General features: G+C 49.8%; 1 protein-coding gene and 1 long non-coding RNA gene across 2 annotated transcripts; both read right to left on the bottom strand.

The window, feature by feature from the left end:
• Positions 1 to 10,775: 10,775 nt before the first annotated feature.
• On the bottom strand, positions 10,776 to 12,183 carry LOC124683451. Its single transcript, XR_006996694.1, has 3 exons — positions 11,640 to 12,183; positions 11,177 to 11,362; positions 10,776 to 11,094 (listed from the first exon to the last, which is right to left on the bottom strand). It is a non-coding gene; the product is annotated as an uncharacterized LOC124683451 (long non-coding RNA).
• Positions 12,184 to 13,536: 1,353 nt separating this feature from the next.
• On the bottom strand, positions 13,537 to 15,697 carry LOC124683450 (peptide methionine sulfoxide reductase B1, chloroplastic-like). Its single transcript, XM_047217957.1, has 5 exons — positions 15,483 to 15,697; positions 14,379 to 14,484; positions 14,213 to 14,278; positions 13,867 to 14,064; positions 13,537 to 13,745 (listed from the first exon to the last, which is right to left on the bottom strand). Exons 1-5 carry the CDS (start codon positions 15,649 to 15,651, stop codon positions 13,718 to 13,720), a joined length of 567 nt encoding a protein of 188 aa, XP_047073913.1. The 5' UTR covers positions 15,652 to 15,697; the 3' UTR covers positions 13,537 to 13,717.
• Positions 15,698 to 22,104: the final 6,407 nt, after the last annotated feature.

Raw genomic sequence — 22,104 nt, 5'->3', positions numbered from 1 at the left:
TTGAAATTAGGTCCATAGTCAAGTTCCCATATCTCCTCTATGTACCCATAATATGTGACATTGTTCCCATTGCCATCTTCTCGCATCAAAGCGGACACCACTGTTTTGGTTGGTGCTCTTTTTGTCTTGGGCGAAAGTGTAAAATGTGTTCCCATTAATCTCGTACCCTTGAAAAGTCGATATAGTAGAAGATGGTTGCTTGGCCAACAAGTACAGCTGCTCGTCATCGGTGACATTCATGAGACGTGTTTGCAACCAACCGCCGAAAGTCTTCATGTGTTCTCCATCAATCCAATCTTCACGTTGCTCCGGGTATTTAGAGCGTAAGATCTCCTTGTGTTCCTTTTTGTACGGAGCCACCAAGATGGAATTATGTAGAACTGTGTAGTGTGCTTGAGTGAAAGAATGTCCGTCCATACACGTTGCTGATTTCTTTCCTAGCGTGCCTTTTCCACGCAGTCTCCCCTCATAGCGCGATCCAGGAACACCGATCGGCTTAAGGTCGGGAATAAAGTCAACACAAAACTCAATGACCTCCTCGTTCCATAGCCCTTGGAGATGCTTCCTTCGGCCTAGCACGGTTATGAACGTACTTCTTTAAGACTCCCATGAATCTCTCAAAGGGGAACATGTTGTGTAGAAATACGGGACCGAGAACGCCAATCTCTTCGACCGGGTGAACTAGGAGATGTGTCATAATATTGAAGAAGGATGGTGGGAACACCAACTCGAAGCCGACTAGACATTGGACCACATCCTTACGTAAATTTTGTAGAGTAAGTGGATTGATCACCTTCGAGAAATTGCATTGAGGAACGCACATAGCTTCACAATGGGTACTCGAACATTTTCCGGCGAAGCCCCCTCAATGCAACCGGAAGTAATTGTGTCATAATCACGTGGCGGTCATGAGACTTTAGGTTTTGAAACTTTTTCTCCGACATGTTTATTATTCCCTTTATATTCGACGAGAAGCCGGACGGGACCTTGATGCTACTCGGGACTTCAAAAAGATCTCCTTCTCCTCTTTGGTAAGAGCATAGTCTGGCAGGACCTTGATACTTCTCCGGATTCGGGTTGTTTCCTTCGTGGATACTTTGTTGGTCCTGCCGTGCATCCGGTGTATCTTTTGTCTTCCCATACACGCCCAAGAAGTTTAGCAGGTTCACGCAAAGATTTTTCGTCACGTGCATCACGTCGATTGCGAGTGAACCTCTAAGAATTTCCGGTAGGGTAGCTCCCAAAATATCGACTTCTTCTTCCACATGGGTACGTGTCCGTCAACATCATGCGGAACAGATTGTCCGTCGGGACCCTTTCCAAAGATCACTTTTAAATCCTTGACCATATCATATATAACTTCCCCATTAGGGCGGGTAGGCTTCGTTCGGTTATCTGCCTCACCTCCGAAATGCTTTCCTCTCTTTCTTACGTGATGTTGTTTTGGAAGAAATCGACGATGCCCCGGTACACATTCTTGTTTCCCAAATAATTACTATCGAGTCTCACCTAAACGAGTGTGTGCATGCATTGTATCCCTTGTTTGACTGCCACGAAATGTTACCAAGAGCGAGGCCAATCATTGATGGTTACAAATAACAACGCTCGTAGGTTAAATTCCTTTTGTTCGTGCTCATCCCACACGGGTACACCTTCGTCACGCCACAACTCTAAAAGTTCTTCAACCAATGGCCTCGGGTACACATCAATGTCGTTGCCTGGTTGCTTCGGGCCCTGGATGAGCACCGGCATCATAATGAACTTCCGCTTCATGCACAACCAAGGAGGAAGGTTATAGATACATAGAGTCACCGGCCGGGTGCTATGGCTGGAGCTCTGCTCCCCGAAAGGATTAAAGCCATCCGTACTTAGACCAAATCTTAAGTTCCTTGCGTCATCCGAAAATGACTTGAACTCTCTGTCGATTTTTCTCCACTGCGACCCGTCGGCGGGGTGTCTCGAGCATCACATCTTTCTTACGGTCCTCTTTGTGCCATCGCAACAACTTGGCATGCTCTTTGTTCTGGAACAAACGTTTCAACCGTGGTATTATAGGAGCATACCACATCACCTTCGCAGGAACCCTCTTCCGGGGGTGGACTCACCCTCAACATCGCCGGGGTCATCTCGCCTCGATCTTATACCTCAATGCACTACATACCGGGCATGCATTCAAATTCTCGTACTCCCCACGGTAGAGGATGCAGTCATTGATGCATGCATGTATCTTCTGCACCTCTAATCCTAGAGGGCAGACAACCTTCTTTGCTTCGTACGTGCTAGAGGGCAACACGTTCTCCCCTGGAAGCATCTTCTTTATTATTTTCAGCAACTTTTCAAATCCCTTGTCGGAAGTACCATTCTCCGCCTTCCACTGCAAGCAATTCCAGCGTGGTACCCGGCTTTTCTCGACCATTTTCGCAATTTGGGTACAACGGTTTGTTGTGATCCTCTAACATTTTCTCCAACTTCAACCTCTCCTTTTCATTTCCGCGAGTTCATCTTCGCATCAAGAATGGCCCGACCCAAATCGTCATCCGGGTCATCAAAAATCGGCTCATCGAAAATGAGCTCTTCTTCGACTTCGTCTTCCCCCATTCTACTACCACCGTCTTCAGTGAATAAGGGATAGTTGTCACTATCCTCTTCTTCTTCGTTATCTTCCAATATAACCCCTCTTTCTCCGTGCTTGGTCCAACAATTATAGCTGGGCATGAAACCATTCTCCAGCAGGTGGACGTGAAGGGTCTTCGAGGTAGAGTAATCCTTCATATTCTTACAGGAACTACATGGACAATACATGAAACCATTCGACCGCCTGTTTGCCTCGGCCACGTTGAGAAAATAATGCATGCCGAGTAATGAACTCGGGATGGCACCGGTCACCGTACATCCATTGTCGACTCATCTCGCATTTTATATGTATATCAAAAATCATTAAGTACACAACATCATGGATATATGAGTGACCAACTTAATTAATATTCAATTTCATCACATAAAACTAAGTTTTTTATAAAAAAGAAGAGGCTCACCGAGGTTGTACGGTGCTCGGCTAGGGGACGACGCTAGCGATCGACGGCGGTGAGGACGGGGATGATACTAATTAAAACCTACAAAATATACCATAATTTCAGCTCAAATTGATTATAAAAAAGTAAAATCCCTAACTTAGGCATTTCATCAAACAACTTGCTAGCACTAGAAAAATAGTACGAGTTAAACTACCAAAGAAATGAGCTAAATTAGGAACGCCGGAAGAAAGGATGATATTGCTAACCCTTGGATAGATGGAGGTTGTTAATCTTGTTAAAATGGTGGAGAAAGAATGAAAATTTGTTGGAGTGTGAGAGGTGCAAAAGTTTTAGAAATGTGAGAGAGATGAAAATGAGATTGGATCGGGGGCGGGGCAGGGGCAGTGAGCATATGAGGCACCCTTTAGTACCGGTTGCTAACACAAACCGGTACCAAAGGTCCAACCTTGGCCCCACCCTCACTGCCATTCGGCCGAAGACCTTTCGTACCGGTTCTAACACGAACCGGTACGAAAGCTCGTAACGAACCGGTACGAATGCCTCAGCGTCCAAACCGGTACAAATGCCACCTTTAATACCGGTTCGTAAGGGAACCGGTATTAAAGTCTTAGATGGATGAGAGGTTTTCTACTAGTGTTTGATCCAATCAAGTAATTTGTTAGGAAAACGTTGCACATTATTATCAACTCAAGCCAGTGAGCATGTCTACCACTGTTCTAATCCTGAATCTTTTACAAATAAATGCTGGCACAAGTTGTACATATCTGCTGCCCGTTATGCAAAGCATAATCACAATAGATTATGGATGTCAATGGAAGGCTCATGCCAAAATCTGAATTCAGGAGAATATTGAAGGAGGATGGGTCCGCACGATTCTAGATGCAGCGCGCGCGCCCTCCCCTCCAGCCTGTAGCCCCGCCGCCGACGAGCCCTTCCGGTAGGTTCCCCCCAGCCCTCTTCTCCCTCCTCCCCCGCGGCATGGCCTCCGACGGCAGCAACGACGGCCGCCGCCGCAGCGACCGGTGGCTGGCCTCCGACGACGACAGCTCCTCCAGTCGCGGATCGCTAAGCTACAGCAGCGTCGCGCGCACGCCGCCGCAGCCACCGCGCGCACCCTCGCCGGCCTCACCGCCCAGGCGGCCTGCTGTCGCGCCGGCGGCGGCGCCTCAGCGCGCGCCCGCCTCCTCTCGCCTTGGCCCCCGCTCGGAGATCCACCGCCCTGCCGATGCGGCACCTCGCGGCGCGGACGCGGAGGGGTGGCTCCAGCCTCGGCGCAGGCACCACCAGCGACGCCGTCCGCAGCTCGACACCGGCGCCACGCAGCGGCAGCCGCGGCGCAGCCCCTCGCCGGAAGCAGAGGCGGGGCTCTGTTTCCGCTGCCTGGAACCAGGGCACGCCGTTCGTGACTGCATCAACGAACTGCGTTGCCGCCGCTACCTGCTCTCTGGCCATGGCTCCCGAAACTGCACGCCGGAGCAGCGCGAGTACTACCGTGCCTGCCTCCACCTCCCACCGCTGCAGCGCGCCCCCGCCCTCCAGGCTCGTACGGCACCGCCACCACCACCCCCGCCCCCGCCCCCGCTGCGCCAGGAGCGCGCCATGGTGGTTGCTCCGACGCCTGCGCCGGCCGCGGGCGCCCAGGGGCCGGACCGCGTCATCGTGCCCTACACCTCCGAGATGGAGGAGGCCGAGGCTGTCCCGCGCCGTGCCATGGTCGCCACCATCACTGGCACGCGGCCGGCGGTCACCGCTGACGCCGTCTCGCACCTGCTCTGCACGACGTTCGACCTGCACCCCGACCGGGTCTCCGGCGACCACTTCCTCAGCACCACCAGCTTCTCGCTCAACCTGCGGCCATGGTTTAAACTCACCCACGCCGGCTGTGACAGGCTAGATCAACGCGTTGAGGTACGCCTCCGCGGCATCCACGCACGAGCTTGGCGGTGTCCACGGCGGAGTCCTTGCTGCGTGGTAGTTGCTGGGTTGAGAGCCTGTACGCCGAGACTCGCACCCGCGCCGACATGGCCACCTTCCGGCTAACCGCGCGTGCACGGGACCCTGACGCCATCCGGCGCCACGCTGTGCTCGAGGTCGTGGAGATCATCCCCGCGCACTCCATGTCCCAGGCGCCCACGCTTCGGACGCTCACGTACCCTATCTCCATTGACGTTGGCCCTGCTGCGGCCGTCGCTCCGGCCATGCAGCGCGCAGACAACCCTGGTCGTGGCACTGGAGGTGCTGGTGACGGCCGTGCTGATCACGACGATGGGCGGCCCCAAGCTCGGCGGCGCGGCCGTGGATGCAAACGCCGGCGCCCGTACAACGACTCGCCACCACCTCCTGGGCGGGCTGACGGTATGGCCATGGATTCGCTGCCCTGGGCTATCATGCAGAGGGGTAGACGCGCCGACGGCGTGGCTTGTGACGCACTCTGGCCGCCACCGCGTGCTCCGGCCGCTGCTTCCGGCGTACGGACCATGCAGCCTTGGCCTGGCCAAGGTGGGCCACGGCGACAAAGCAGGCGCAGCTTTTGGCGCAGGAAGGATGCTGCACCCGACCCCACCACGGCGCACGGTCCACCGCCAGGAGCTGACCAAGTCCAGAACGCGACGAGAGTTGGGACAGATGGCGCCCCCTCTGTGGCCACTCCCCCGACCACCACTGCAACGGACCCCACCACGGCTTCCACCCCGTCGTCGTCTACCATCTCTGGCGCCAATCCAGCTGCGCCCACGCCAAGCCAGGAGGCCCACCCGGTTTGTCGGAACCAGGAGACGGCGCCAACAGCTCCTTCTTTCGAAGGGAGCGAGGTCCCCACTCCCTCGCCAGTAACCGAGGAGGATCGCTTGTCGGGCAACTCCTGTGCAACGCCACCGTCAGCATCTGCAGCGAGCGTGGACGCTAGTGTGGACCGGTCCACGGAACTTGGGCGGGAAGAAACGGCCATGCGACCTAGGGCTGAGCTGGCCTCGCCTGTCGCCACCCAGGCCGATTAGGTTTCGCAAGTGGAAGAGACGCAGGCCCAGACTACGCAGGCCCAGGAACCGCCAGCCCAGCACCATGCTGCTGATCTAGTATCGCAAGTGGAGGAGACACAGGCCCAAGCTATGCAGGCCCTGGACCCGCTAGCCCAGCACCACGCTGATGGCCCACGGGAAACTAACGACGCAGCCACCACGACACCAAGCAAGTTCAAGTCTCCACCGATGGTCATGCGCCGTCTCCGGCAACGCGCGCGCACGCAGCAGGCGCAGCCTCAACCATCGTCTTTTACGTTGGGAGAGTTCCTGACCGCTGCCACCAGCAGCATGGGTGATGCGCTGCCCACTCCTAGGAAACGCCCGCGGAGGCTTCTGGTGTTCTCTCCGAGATGCGGCCGATCGGCCGCCAGGTCTGCCTCGGCAACGTGAGCCACCCCCCAACGGCGGAGAGACGCGCCCATGTCCAGGTCCTGCGCACGCTGGGGCTGATTGACCTCCATGAGAAGATAACTCCCGAGACGATGAAGGCCTACGACAAAGTGTTTGCGATGCCAATTCCCATTGACATCTTGCGCGCCATCGCCGCCCTGGTCGACAGAGAGCTCCCTCAGGCCCCTGATGTGTTGCCTTGCACAGTGCTGCCAGGCCAAACGCTGCAGATCTAGCTGTGTGCTAGTCCACTACGTCGATTCCGTCCATCATGTTAGAAAACCTTAAGATTCTAGTTTGGAACGTGCGTGGGCTCAATTCCAAGGCACGTAGGATTGCCATCCGTGCACTTGTTGCGACCACGAATGCCTCTATCGTGTGCTTCCAGGAAACAAATATCAACTTGTTCTACTCTGGCCTCATACTGGAGACGCTTGGTGCTCCTTTTGGCGTGGCAGAGTAGGAAGGTGGCCATCACCGATCCCATATTCACCACCAACATACTCACGGCCAAGGTGCACATTGCTGCCACCACGCCCTGGTGGTTATATGTGGTTTATGGGCCACAAGAGGAGGCTGACAAGGTGGAATTCCTTCGCGAGATACGCGAGCTGCGACCAAACTGCCCGGGGCCTTGGATGATCTGCGGAGACTTCAACCTAATCTACCGAGATGAAGACAAAAATAACAACCACCTGGATAGGCGCATGATGGGTCGCTTTAGGCGCTGCATCAACGACCTCACTTTGAAGGAAATTTACCTTAGCGGCCGGCGATACACTTGGACCAATGGGCAGGACCCGCCGACGCTCGTCCTCCTCGACCGGGTGTTGTGCAGCTCTGATTGGGAAGAGCTTGCTGGAGAATGCAGCCTTCGCTGCCTCGCATCTGTAGTCTCCGACCACAGCCCCCTGTTGCTTGACTGCTCACCCACGCCGCCAGTGCATCGCCGCTTCCATTTCGAGGAGTTTTGGATTCGCCTTCAGGGCTTCCAGGAGGTGGTTGCTGAGGCCTGGGCCTCGGTGGGCAGCGCTGACCCCTATGAGCGGCTCATGCTGCGCCTCCAAGCGACAGCCAGCAAGCTCACAAGTTGGGCCGCCAAGCTGGTGGGGAACGTGCGCCACAAGCTGGCCATTTGCAGAGAGCTCATCTTGCGATTCGACAAAGCCCGCGAGGACCGGACACTCACGCCGCATGAGATATGGCTGCACAAGGTGCTGAAGCTATCCCACCTTGGGTATGCTTCCCTGGAGCGCACGATTGCTAGGCAAAGGGCTAGGATTGCCAATCTTAGGGATGGCGACGCGAATACGGCGTTTTTCCACCAACAATGCTCCTACCGTCGCCAAAAGAATCGCATTCACAGCTTCATGGTGGGAGACCAGGTGATTGACCAGCCGGCAGAGATGGCGGAGGCGGCTTTTGCCCATTTCGACGCCCTCATTGGCACGACGGCTGACCACGACTGCACCCTAAACCTAGAGCACCTGATCGACCCCGCCGCGGACCTTGCTGAGCTCGACGAGCCGTTCACGGACGATGAGATTTGGGCCGCTGTCAAGCGCCTTCCTGCGCGCAAGGCGCCAGGTCCTGATGGATTCACCGCTGAATTCCTTCAGGTCTGCTGGCCCCTGGTCAAACACGATATTCTGGCTGTCTTCCAGCAGCTGAACGAGCTCCGGGGCAGAGGCTTCCACAAGCTCAACCAGGCCCTGCTTACCTTGCTGCCGAAACGCCCGGATGCTGAGACTCTCGGCGACTACCGCCCCATCAGCCTCGTGCACCTCATCGGCAAGGTTGCGGCGAAAGTGTTGTCGCTGCGCTTGGCCCCAAAGCTTGATCGCCTTGTCAGCAAGAACCAGAACGCATTCATTGGAGGACGTAGTCTCCATGACAACTTCGTTCTCGTCCGGCAGTCTATGCGACAACTACACCAGTTGCGGGCGCCGAGAGTGCTGCTAAAGCTCGATCTTGCCAAAGCATTCGACACCATCTCTTGGGCCTTCCTGTTCGACGTCCTCCGGAGGTACGGGTTCGGCGCAAAGTTCTTGGACTGGCTAGCGGTGCTCCTTTCCTCTGCGAGCACGCGAGTGTTGGTCAATGGATGCCCTGGGCCACCAATCTGGCATCGCCGGGGGCTGCGGCAAGGCGACCCTCTGTCGCCGCAGCTGTTTGTCCTGGCCGTTGACACCCTTGGGCGGCTGATCATGCGAGCTGTCGACGCCAGAATTCTGCAAGCGCTACACCCGACTAAGACGGTCCCGGTGATTTCCCTCTATGCCGACGATGTGGTGATGTTTTGTCATCCAACTAGGGAGGATACCGGTGCCGTGAGGGCGATCCTGCACCTGTTTTGCCGAGCCTCCGGGCTCCTGGTAAACTATGGTAAGAGCTCCGCCACTATGCTCAACTGTGAGCCTGAGGACAGCGCGGTGACCACGGCAACCCTGGGATGCCAGCTTGCGGAGCTGCCACTGACCTATCTTGGCATTCCGCTCACTCTCCGCCGCCCTACCCGCGCACAGATGCTACCACTGGTCAACAAAACCGCGGCCAAGCTTCCCACCTGGAAGTCTAGGCTCATGGACCGCTCTGGGAGGCTCGTCCTTGTCAAGTCTGTACTCGCAGCGATCCCCCTGCACCAGATCCTAGTGCTACGTACCGCCAAAGTGTGTCCTAAAGCTCCTCGAGAAGATTCAGAGAGGCTTCCTTTGGGACGGCCGCGCCGAGGCCAACGGCGGGCATTGCCACGTCAACTGGCGCGCGGTGTGCAGGCCGCTATCCCTTGGAGGCCTTGGGGTTCCAGACCTGGAGAGGGCCTGGGCTAGCGCTGCGGATGCGGTGGCTTTGGTACAGCAGAACGGATCAGGACAGAGCATGGACAGGACTAGAGCTGCAATTTTCGCGCCAGGAACAGAGCCTGTTCTTTGCCTCGACGCATATGATCGGCCGGCGATGGACGCCTTGGCAGATTCTCGGGAAGACGGATGGATTGACTGGTCGCTCCGTCGGCCAAATTGCCCCCGAGCTCTACGCTTGTATCCCTAAAAGACGTCGGAAGGCAACCTCCATCGGAGATGGGCCGATCGACCACGGATGGGCGCGCGACATCCACGGCGTGCTTGGTCTCCCGGAGGCTGGGCCGCACCTTATGCTCTGGACACGAGTGGAGGCGACCGTCCTCGCGGCACCAACCTGATCAGCTCGTCTGGCGATGGAGCGCAAACGTTGTCTACACGGCGAAGTCCTGCTACCGGAGCACTTTCCAGGGTTCCAGGGCCTGCCCAGCCTGGAAGCTGCTGTGGAAAACATGGGCGCCTCCGCGCGTCAAATTCTTCCACTGGCTGGCTAACAAGGACCGGTGCTGGACAGCGGAGCGACTGCGTCGGCGAGGGCTGCAGCACCATCCTCGGTGCCTGTTATGCGACCAAGAGCCCGAGTCCATGCATCACCTCACCTTGGCTTGCCCCTTCTCTAGGCAGGTTTGGTACGACACTCTGTCCTGGCTACGGCTCCCTTGTCGACCTCCTGACAACGAGCCTACCCTCCACGATTGGTGGACCACTGCGAGGCAGCACACGCCGAAGCCTATGCGAAAAGGCCTTGCAACCGCCACGTTGCTCGTGCCCTGGTTGATTTGGAAGCACCGAAACTCCTGTGTCTTCGATGGTGTGCAACCGTCCATTCAGAGCGTGAATGACAAGATCAAGACGGAGGCGGCGCTTTGGGCCAGAGCTGGAGCCCTTGGCCTTCGCGCCGTCTTACCTGTAGACTGGGATGTACACTAGTTTTTTGTTATTAGCTGGGTGTTCTTCACCCTCCATGGAGGGTGACCTTGTAACAAACTATTCTCCTTCTTTGCAATGAAAAGAAACGCAATGATTGCGTTTTCTCGAAAAAAATCTGAATTCTCAAAAGCTAGCAATGAATGAAATGCACAATGTAGAAATAACACTCTCACTCCCTATATTTTGAAATGCATCTTATGTATATTTTAAATTTCAAAAAAATTGAAACAAAAAATTTGTACGTACATCTTCACGTGCTACGCGCTCACAAAGTCGTTTCATAAAAAATCGACTTATCATGTGACATGTGTAAAAAAGACAAAATTCAGTGCTAAAAATAATGCTTTTCACAAGATAAAGTTTCTCCTTTTTTCATAGATCACAACAAATATTGGTTTTTCGTGAAACTTAGCGAATGCACATACATTATGGAGATGTACGTGTAGAATTTTTTATCCAAATTTTTTGACATTTCGAAATATGTTTTTTTGGTAGAGGGAGCATACGCACCCGGGAGCCGAATTGAATTTCCGCTCACCAACTGTTGTTCTTATGATAAATTACCATATCAAAATATTTGCCATCTACAAATACAAAAACTACAGGTCATGTTTCAGTTAACCGAGATGTTACATGTGCACTAATATCATTTGGGAGCTACAACTCTGAACACTATTTAGCAAAATTAAAGCCTAACAATTCCACCCCACCACCCATCAACATGAGTGAAACTGTGAAAGTACATGCTATTATGTATGCGCGCCCCATTGAGTCATCAGCAAAGTCACCAAGTGAACCAAATGGATATTCAGTTGGTTATGCATGCCGGCCACAGCAGTGCATAGATGAAGCAAATCTGACCTGGTAAGCACAGTAATACATGAATAACTAACATCTGACCAAAAAGAACCTCAATGTGAACAGGCTAACTAACAGAAGCTACCTGCGCCATCAAATTGCGAACAACCAAAGCTGGTGGAGGTAAACCATGGGGGTATGTTGTGCTCTACACACCGCCAGATATAGGGGTTCTAAATAAGCCAGCTTTGGTATTGTTTGATAAGGTCGTGGGTAACTTTTCAGTTGTGACTGACAAAGAGCTCCATCTTGCCTTGGATCAACCTTCTGACTGTTACAGAGCAGTTAGTAGTTAGTACAAAAGGGAAAGATGTGATAATCAGAAGGCAAACGAATCTAAGAGTTCAATCATTCATCCAATGTTAAGCAGCAGTTAGTACAAAATGAAGATGTGTGATGATAAAAAGGCAAACTAAACAGAAATATAAATGACTGCTTATTCTTTTCAGGAAAACGGCAAGAGCATTGCCTGTCGACTAAATGACTAACAGAACTGAGCAAACATTATCTGCATAATGTAGGATAGAACATGGCATCAATTTACCTACCAAGAGGGCACCACGCATGCTCCTGGGAATGCCCAGCGCGTGCAGCAACACCTGATCAAGCTCGCCGATGGAGGCCACGGCGTCATCCTTGTCGCCAACCTCCCATCGGGTGCAGATCAGGGATGACCTCGTCCACTACCGTGACGGCCTCCGAAGAACCCAGGTAGGCAAACTCGATTCCAGCCTTCAAATAGGGTCTGTGTGTGGTGCCTCCGGCAGTGGGAGGAGATGGTGTTGGGGAGTGGGCGGCGGTGGAGACGGAGATCAAAGGGGCGGCAATGGTGTTGGGGATAAAGGGGGCGCCGGTGGAGACGGGGATCCAGAGGGCGACAGTGGAGACGTGAACCAAAGGGGCAGCAACGGTGTTGGAGGTCAGGGGTGCGTGGTACTGGAGCGGCTCGAGCGATGAACTGATTCATTGAGCTGGAGAAGCAAGAAATCGTGCGATTTTGGAAAGTAAAAACCAGTAATCACGCTCGAACGAGATTTGGGAAGGGCAAATATTACTCAGGCCAGATCTGTGGAAAAAGAATTTATGAGGAAAATTAAGAAATAGCTGATTTTGGGGAAGAGGAAGGGAGTCAACCCGTGGTTGACAAAAAAGACAAGGAGACCAGGACGACGAACGGACGAAGAAAAATCTAGACGTATTGTTAAGGTGGGGAGAATAGGGAATATGTTCATTCTTTTTAAGTAGTGTAGATTTACCCTATATTGGATGAATTGGACTGTTCAATCAAAGTACCAGTACGTTGGTCACCGGCACACCTAATTTTGTTAGCGAGGGCCGGTTAAGACCATGGGGACGGAGGCGGCAGCGCTGTGGGACGTCCTGGCGAAGGCCGCGAACCTGGCGCAGATGTCCGGGCTGCACGCCGTGATGCTTGTCGCCGTCTGCGCGACCCTCCTGCGCATCCCGCAGAGCAACCGGGAGTGCGCTGAGCTCGAGCGGTGCGCCCGCAGACTCCACGCCCTCCTGCAGTGGCCGGCGTCAGGCTGCGGCGCTGGCGCTGCTTTGGTCCGAGTCCGACATGGGGGGTCCTGTCAGCAAGGCGCTGGGCGACGCGGCCGGCCTCGTCGAGTCCTACAAGAAGAGCTCGCTATGGCGCCGCGTCCGGAGGGGCAGAAGTATGGTGACCCAGCTCCGTGACATGCAGGATGTTGTCAACTCCTACTGCGCGCTCGTGCTTTTCGTCAACGCCCATCTCCTGGTGGCTCAGGCTACAACTCGTCCAACGTCAGATACCACTACGTATGTCAGATCAAATCCATCCATCCTAGCAACCTGATTACGTACCTTGGAACTCCCCAAAAAAATGTTTTAACTACTAATTAGCATCGCAGGATTCATGAGACGAATGACCCATCACAAAGTCCAGGTGTACGAGCGTTGATCAACTGTCCCGCAGATACAGGAGCTTGTGACACTGAAAGGGCCGACGATATCGGTCAGGGAGTTGTAGGCCGTCAGACGGGCAACACCGTCCCACTCCCAGCTGAATGTGAAACACGCGTGCCTGCCATAGTCATTTCCCATGCATAACACCGACCCAGCTGGATGTCAAAAAGGGAGCGAGGAGATAAATTGTTCCCCAGTATCTACATCACTACATCGATGGCTTGCTAGTAGACTTTCGATCAATTCGAACATTCAAACGCTCTTCTTCTCTCCCCAGCCCACAAAATAAGAAGGGTAAGTAAGTAAAGGTCCTAAAGGATGCAACCCATCTGTATGCATAGCTTTGGAAGTTGATTCACCCTCGCCCGGATGAATCGATGTACTAGATAGTAACCGTATAAGCACATATATAAAGAAACAAGATTGGGAGACGAAACTTATGCTAGTGTTTTGTCCATTTCCTTATTGTTTAATTTTCGGCTTTTGGGTGGACAATAATGATCTTCCCACAAAAGGTATGTCCCATCAATATACATGTTTCAGATGCATGGCTTTACAACCTGAAGTTGTCAATTTACATGTTCAAACCGGACACAACTAGGCTATTACACTGAAAATACTTCATACCAAAGCTACATGGAATGCACTAGTGCCTGCATCTCGATTCTTCCTACATGGACTACTGGGGCTTCAGCTTCAGAGATGCACTGCAAGCACAGAGGATCAAAGAGTGAAAAGAAACCCCATCCATTCAACTTGCCAACAAGAACAGAATGTGGCAAAGGTAACATATGTACGGAAAGGAGCAAAAGAAGTTTTCAGGCATACCTGTTAATGCAATATCTCTTCCCCGTCGGCGGTGGTCCATCATCAAAGACATGCCCCAGATGAGCGTCACAGACAGCACATAGGGACTCGGTCCGAGGCATGAAGAAGATCGACATGTCAAGCTTGCTCTTGACATTGTCGCCAACTGGCTGATAATAAGACGGCCATCCAGTGCCACTATCAAACTTGGTAGATGACCTAAAACACAAGCAAACATCAGTTTGGAACAATGAGCAGACTATCGAAGATGGTGTTTAAAGTGCAAAGATAAGTATCTTCCGGTTTTTGGAATGAAGAAAGAAAGATGCAGCTGCCCCTTTTAGAATGTTCTGGTGCCAGTGCTTACTCAAACAGAGGGGTGTCACAGCAGACGCAGTGGTAGACCCCTGGGGTTTTAGTGTTCCAGTATTCCCTGATTCCCAACAAACAATAGATAATGTTACATTACAAAAAAAAACAGCAAACCAAGATTATGCACCTGCGAACATCATAGTTAGGATTTGTCAACATACCCAGTGAATGCCCTCTCAGTTCCCTTCTGCCGAGTGACGTAATACTGTTCTTTCGTCAGGCGCTTCTTCAACTCCTCGTCACTCAGAGATGCGCTATCCGTTTTCCCTGTAGAAATATGGCCTGTTACTTGAAAGTTACTAATGATTTAAATATATCAACTGGAAATCAAGCAAGCCATATGGCAGACACATGGAAGCCAAATAGTACAGTGCCTGACACTGACAGATTGCCCACATGATATCTCCTTGAGCTATCACTGCATCATCTGAATTCTAAACCAAGGTCTCATTACAAGTGTGCGGTTCAGTACGAAAAAGCTATCTTGGAAACTATGCTCCAACCATAAACATAAGTATAGCGACTACTATTATAACAAAGAAGAGTAGAAGAAAATTCAGTCAATGAATGAATTTTGAGCATAGTTTCATAAAAGCTTATTACGCCACATAACATCTCATCTCTCTTTGTCTGGAGAAGCTACAAGGAGCTACCAGTATCTATTTGGTCAAAGCTTTGGTCCAGCTTCTAGTGATAATCTGCAGCAAACTGATCAAACATTTAGGGCTCTAAGCTTTTTTTTTGGGCTACACTCCACTAGTCGCTACCTCCATTCTCTAGTACAACAAGGAATACTGCGATCAGACGACCGTTCTGTCTTGAGTCTTGACACATAATACGGTGACAGACAGCTTGTCCATAAGAAATGTCCTTAGACCTTGAGCCATGAGCGCATCTGTCTGATTTCTAGACACAAGCAACTGAAGGTCATCGAAATATGAGCAGGCCGTTCCGACTTGTTTATTTTGATATATATCTGGTCTACTTGGCCAAAATCAGGTTAGGAACATGCCTAACAGCACAGCTGCATAACTTGATCAAAGAACCTATCCTGTCTCATCTGACAGGACTAATTCGGGTGAGAGACTGCACGAGAAGCAGAGCCAAACCAGTCCGACAGTCCATCGTCGAATCATTTGTCAAAAACAAAGTACACAGCACCGCTGTGCCCGAGAAATCAAATGAAGCTGTTTATACTACTAGTAACAGGAAAAGGGGTTAATAATACAAAAAATTAAATTAGGCGAAAACCGCGCGGTATGCACCTGGGGCTTGCCCCGACGGGGAAGGCGACGACGGCGAGGCGCCCATGGCGCGGACGGCGGCTCGGCGGTAGCTGCCGCTGGGTGGCGTGTAGGAGGAGAGGCCGAGGCGGGGCGCGCGTGGTCGCGACGAGACCACGACGGTAGCAGCCGCGTAACACCGGGTGGCCATCGATGGGTTCGATGCGCTAGTAGTATTTTTCTGGGGAGACGGTGCGGTTGGCTGCGACGCGACGCGGGGCGTAGGCAGAGGTGCCAAATGGGAGACGGTGCGATGCGGGGTTCCGTGGCTGGCGTTGCCGAGACGTGGAGAAGCGCCCATCGGTACACGCCGACTGTCTTTTGGCCTTACATTCTTACAAAGTACTCTCTCTCCGTTCCTTTCTACAGTGTCTATAGATTTTTGGCATTTATTTCAGAATGTAAAGTTATAGCTTAGCTTTTTCTCAATTACCCCCTCCCCGTTCAGCTCCCAAATAGTTCAGCTCCCTAATTTATTATGGTAAGTTATTAAGATATGGATTTTCTAAATTTTACGTTGATCTCAAATCGTTCAGCTAGGGGTCTCTTGCGCTAATTTCCGTGCCAAAAAACTATAGGCACTATAGAATGGAACAGAGGGAATAGTATTCTGTACTGTTTCTATTTTCTCAGTTGCATGTTTAGGTTTAGAGCATTTACACACACCGCATCGGACTCATCCGCATAATAACTTCTGTTTTATTCAGATTTGGGGAAAAAAGTACCAGTCTAGACACCGCGTCGGACCCCGTACCAAAAAAAAAAATCTGGGCCATCCAGTTTCGCGCCGTGGAAACTCCAAGTTCCTAGGTTGACAAGGTTGTACGAGCGCGAACCCGTTCTTCTCCCCCGTGTTGGCGCAAAGAAACATTCAGCTCCTCTCTTTTCCGCTTCTGCCCCACCACCCGGCCCCGACTTCGCTGCCTCCGCCCCTCTCCAGCTTCCGCAGCGGAGTGCTCGCACCGAGATGGAAGCCCTCAACCCGCCGTTGCTCGCGGACCAGGCTGCGCCGCGCGGATCGATTCCACCCACCGCAGCCGGATCTAGCGCCGTCGCAGAGCCGACACCAAGGAGCTCGTGGTTGACGCCTCGCAGCAAGCTGTCCTCCCAAATAGCAAGCGGAAGCGGCTGGGCAGCACGTCATCGCCGCCCCTCCCGCTCCGACCAAGCTGGTGAAGAGGCCGAGCAACAAGCCGTCAGTGTAGAAGAAGCCGGCGCCGAAGAAGCCGGCGCCGAAGAATCCCGCAGCGAAGAAGCCAGCCGCCGCCAAGATGGCGTCGTTGACAACTTTGACGGCGGCGATGGCGAAGGCGTCGTCGGCATCGGCTGTTGCACACAAGGCGGTCGACAAAATTCCATCCGTTGATGTTGCGCCGTAGTCGTACGTTGACATGCTCAATGACGCGTCCATCGACATCAATTCGCCGCCGCTCGCGGATTACGGCGACTACAACGACGGCTTGGAGGAGGGACTCGAGGGCGATGAGTTTAGGTTAGATGAAGACACCGGCGGCGATGAGGAACATGACTTGGACGAGATAGAAAATGGGGCGTTCGACGGGGCGGTGGCCAAGGCGAAGGGGAGAGCGATCCGGCAACTACACCAAATTTGAGGAAGTGATCTTGATCAGGGTTTGGGAGGCGGTTTCGATGGATGTCATGACTGGCACCGATCAAACCGGCAAGAGGTATTGGCAACGTATTGATGTCTACGCACGCTTCTATTCTTGTAGATAGTGTGTTGGGCATCCAAGTGCAGAGGTTTGTAGAACAACAGCAAGTTTTCCTTAAGTGGATCACCCAAGGTTTATTGAACTTAGGGAGGTAGAGGTCAAAGATATCCCTCTCAAGCAACCCTGCAATTACGATACAAGAAGTCTCTTGTGTCCCCAACACACTCAATACACTTATCAGATATATAGGTGCACTAGTTAGACGAAGAGATAGTAAAATGCAAGTGATATGGACGAATATGAGTGGTAATAACAATCTGAAATAAATATGGCAGCAAGCAAACATGTTGTAAAACAGTAAATAAATGGCGATTCGATGTTTGGAAACAAGGTCTAGAGATCATACTTTCACTAGTGCTCTCTTTCAACAATGATATCATAAATGAATATAAATATAAGCACTTCACTATGCTACTCTGAAAGACTCTCCTGCTGGATAATGAACACTAATCCACTGCATAGGTCTGCAAAACCAAACTTTAAAAATGTATTCTCAAGTACTAATGAACACCCCGCGCTGCACTTTGAGAATTCATAGGCGGCACTAACACACCACAATTCATAGAGACATCCAACTCAAATCACAAGTATTCTGTGAAATATAGCCTAAGAGACCTACACGGTGCACACACTCCACATTTACACATGTGGGACAAGGAGTCTCCAGAGATCACATAAGTAAAGTTCACTTGAATAGCATAACGACATCTAGATTACAAAGCTCATGGTCACATAAAGATCACACCATGGGGGAGAGAGAGAGAGAGAGAGAGAGAGATGAACCACATAGCTACCGGTAGATCCCTCAGACCCAGGGGTTGAACTACTCCCTCGTCATCATGGGAGTCAAAAACAGCGATGGAGATGGCGGTGGATTCGATGGAGATGGCTCCGGGGGCAATTCCCCGTCCTGGCAGGGTGCCGAAACAGACACTTCTGTCCCCCGGATCTTGTCTACGACGGCGGCGGAGCTACGGAACTTTTCGTGGGCAGAGGCTTGTATATTCAGGGTTTTCTCGTCGAAGGCTTTATATAGGCGGAGGATTTAGGTCGGTGGGGTGCCTGGTGGCCCCACACCTACCCTAGGCGCGGCCAGAGGTGGGTCCACGCCTAGGGGTGGTTTGGCCACCTCGGCGTCCCCCTCCATCTCTGCTTTGGACTCCTATCTTCGTTACGGTGAAACGTTAACTTCGGATTTTGTTTCGTACAATTCCGAGAATATTTCCTGTACAACTTTTCTGAAATACAAAAACAGTAGAAAACAGGGAACTGGCACTATGGCATCTTGTCAATAGGTTAGTTCCGGAAAATGCATAAAAGTGTCACGAAGTGTAAACAAAACATATAGAAATTGGTGTAGAACAAGCATGGAGCATCAAAAATTACAGATACGTTTACGACGTATCAAGCATCCCCAAGCTTAACTCCTGCTCGTCCTCGAGTAGGTAAGTGATAACAAAATAATTTTTAAGGTGACATGCAACCAACACAATCTTGATCAAGCATTGTAAAGCATTGTGAGCTGGGATCAAAGTACTCTAAACATAGGCATGATAGATATAATTCTAACAATAGAACTTAGCAACTATGTTATGGCATGAAAAGTAACTCAAACAAAGGATCATAAATAATTGTGCATTGAAAGCAACTGTTTGTTTATGAGCATAGAGAAACATAACAAAGTGGTACTCAACATGTCCTTTATGGAATAGCAAAACATAAATGATAGGACACCTTTAAAGTTCAGAGGGTGACTAGATACAAATAATTTGAGAACAATCAATCAATAATAATTTTGGGACTCTGCACATTGCACTAAGAATGAAAAATATTTGGTGCATAAAGTAGAAGATGAAGACTCAACATAAAGTAAACGAAAGTCCCTTCGCAGAGGGAAGCAGTGATTACCCATGTGCTAGAGCTTTTTCTTTTGAAAGCAATAGAAATGTTGAAAATATTTATTCTGATAGGTACTACTCATGTCAACGAAAGTGATAAATAGTATGGCTTATGCATAATTACTTCCTATAATTTTGCTTGCCTCATGCATAATATACTAATAGTGCTCACACCTTGTCCTAATTAGCTTGGATTTCCATGGATTTTCATCACATGCATATGTTTTAACCAAGTGTCACAAAGGGGTACGTCTTTGCCTCATATACAAAGGTCGTAGGAGATGAATCTCATTTGACTTCTCAATTTTGATGAATCTCAAATTTTTGGGCATCCATACCGGGAAAGCAAGAACAACAGATAACTTTTGCCCAGCTGAAACTTTCACCATGTGAACATGGCTTTAGTTGGCGGACCAATGTTCCTCTCTAACAATATGCATACTCCAATCTTTGCAACTCATGGTAGATCTCTCTTACTTCAGACAAGATGAGCATGCATATTAATTCATAGATATTCAACAAAGGCATATTAATGGTGCTCCCCATAACAACATGGTTATCACACAACAAACAACTTCTAAGAATTAAAAATGCATAGGATATAATACTTACCACAATAGTTTTTAGACTACTTTCCCATGAGCTATAATTTACAATCAACAAGTGATAACTTTTTAAGGTTTAAAGGTAGCACACAAGCAATTAACTTTGGAGTGGCGGTGAAATACCACATATAGGTAGATATGGTGGACACAATTGGCAACTTTTATTTTTGGTGGTTGGATGCACGAGTAGAGCTCAAACTCAGTACAGGTGAAGGCTAGCAAAAAGACTGAAAGCATCCAACTATGAGAGCAATAATGGCCATAATCATGCATAGCGACAAAACATTATCAATAAAAGCATAAAGTGATATTACAAGTAAAAATCTAAATGATCATAGATGCTTTAGTTGACTGATTATAGTCATAACATGGTGTAAGCATGCGCCAAGTCAACCCAAGGAGAATACCACAATATTATGCTTTATGATGGAAACAGCACATGATTCTTTCAATGACACATTATGCACTCTCAGCCATTTTAGACAAGTCATGCTACAACAATAAATACTAAGCATATGACAAGAATAGCATCAAACATGACATGCCAAAGTCTATGCCACAGTCTAGACAACCTTCCTTTCACATCACTATAGTCATGAAATATTTTACTCGTATCCAACATCAATCAACTTATTTGAAATAACTCTCATATATGAAATACAATATGGACCAGATAGATAATCATACATAAATAAATAATACTAACGAGCTCTGAACAAAATTCGAGTGAAAGAACAAGAGCTAAACGCAGTACTAGAAAACTAGAACACTCACAGAACAATAAGAGCGAAAACTAGAGTGTTCTATGCAATTAAAACGGAGTGTGTCTCTCTCCCACACAAGAATGGTAGGATCCAACCATATGCTACAGTAAACAAAACTAAACTAAACTAAAAACAAAAATAAATATGCTCCAAGAACAACACATAGCGTATGAAACAATAAAAATATAGCATCTTGAAAGATGACATGATGCTTTGTTGATGAAGAAGGTGATGCCTTGGGTATCCCCAAGCTTTGACGCTTTTACCGCGCTTGAATATTTATTGGGGTGAAGGGGCATCCCCAAGCTTGAGCTTTTGTCCATTCTTCATCTAATCACATCATTCTTCTCTCCCTACACTTGAAATTTTCCTTCATACAAAACTTCACATAATTCTTTATTAGCAGCATTAGTACAATTAAAATGAACAACTCCATTTGGATTCAGTTCTAACATATATCAAACATCTATTAAAGCATTAGCTACAGTATCAACCTTTTTAAAAGCTCTTTGATCACAAGAACTCAAAAAGAAAGAGATTTAAGAGACAAATGCAAATACTGCAGAAATCTATCAACACAGAATAGCAGGTAAAGATCAATTTTTTCAAAAATCCTCTATTGCTCATCTCGAAAAGTGGTCAACTAACGAAAGTTAGATAATAACCCTGGGGCATATGCATAAAAAATTACAGCTCAAAATTCCGCTCTGGCTATGTTTACGAATTTTTATGGTAACATCGCAGAATATGTTTTCAGGACAGTAACTTCCCCAAATCTTACTTTCTTCCTATTAGAAGCTATTCTTGGCACACAAAAAATAAAAATGATAAGAAGAGGTTATTACAGAGGTAATAACTTCCAAGACTCAACATAAAAGAAAAATTACAGATAAAATAATGCGTTGTCTCCATAAGCGCTTTTCTTTAATGCCTTTTAGCGATGAACACCACTTAGCGTGGCCAAGTTACAGACCTCAATCATAGGAGTTACTCAGCTCCTGATATTCAATGTTCATATTTAAATAACCTTAGAGTGCATAGCGGTCAACATAACCAAACCAAGTACTAACATAGCATACCTTGTCACCTTCACACTACGAAAGGAGGAATAGATCACATCAATACTATCATAGCAATAGTTAACTTCATAATCTACAGAGATCACAATCATAGCCTACGCCAAAGTACTACCCGTGCTGTCACCGTTACACGTGCGGGAGGGAATAAACTACTTTAATAACATCACAAGAGTAGCACATAGACTAATAGTGATACAAAACTCATATGAATCTCAATCATGTAAGGCAGCTCATGAGATCATTGTATTGAGAAGTACATAGGAGAGATTAACCACATAGCTACGGTGCGCTTGGGCCTCGATGGAGAACTACTCGCCTCATGGGGAACGGCATGGATTGATGAAGATGGCGGTGGTGTCGATGGAGGAGCCTTCCGAGGGGCACTTCCCGTCCGTGAGCGTGCGCGGAGACGGGAACTCTGTCCCCGGATCTTGGCTTCGCGATGGCGGTGGCTGCGGAAGGTTTCTCTGGTTTCGTCGAACGTAATAGGGTTTCGCGACGGAGACCTCAAGTAGCGGAAGAGGC

Source organism: Lolium rigidum, chromosome 1 (genome assembly GCF_022539505.1).
Source record: "Lolium rigidum isolate FL_2022 chromosome 1, APGP_CSIRO_Lrig_0.1, whole genome shotgun sequence".
NCBI classification, from domain to species: domain Eukaryota; kingdom Viridiplantae; phylum Streptophyta; class Magnoliopsida; order Poales; family Poaceae; genus Lolium; species Lolium rigidum.
This window is presented reverse-complemented; position numbering and strand designations above follow the sequence as displayed.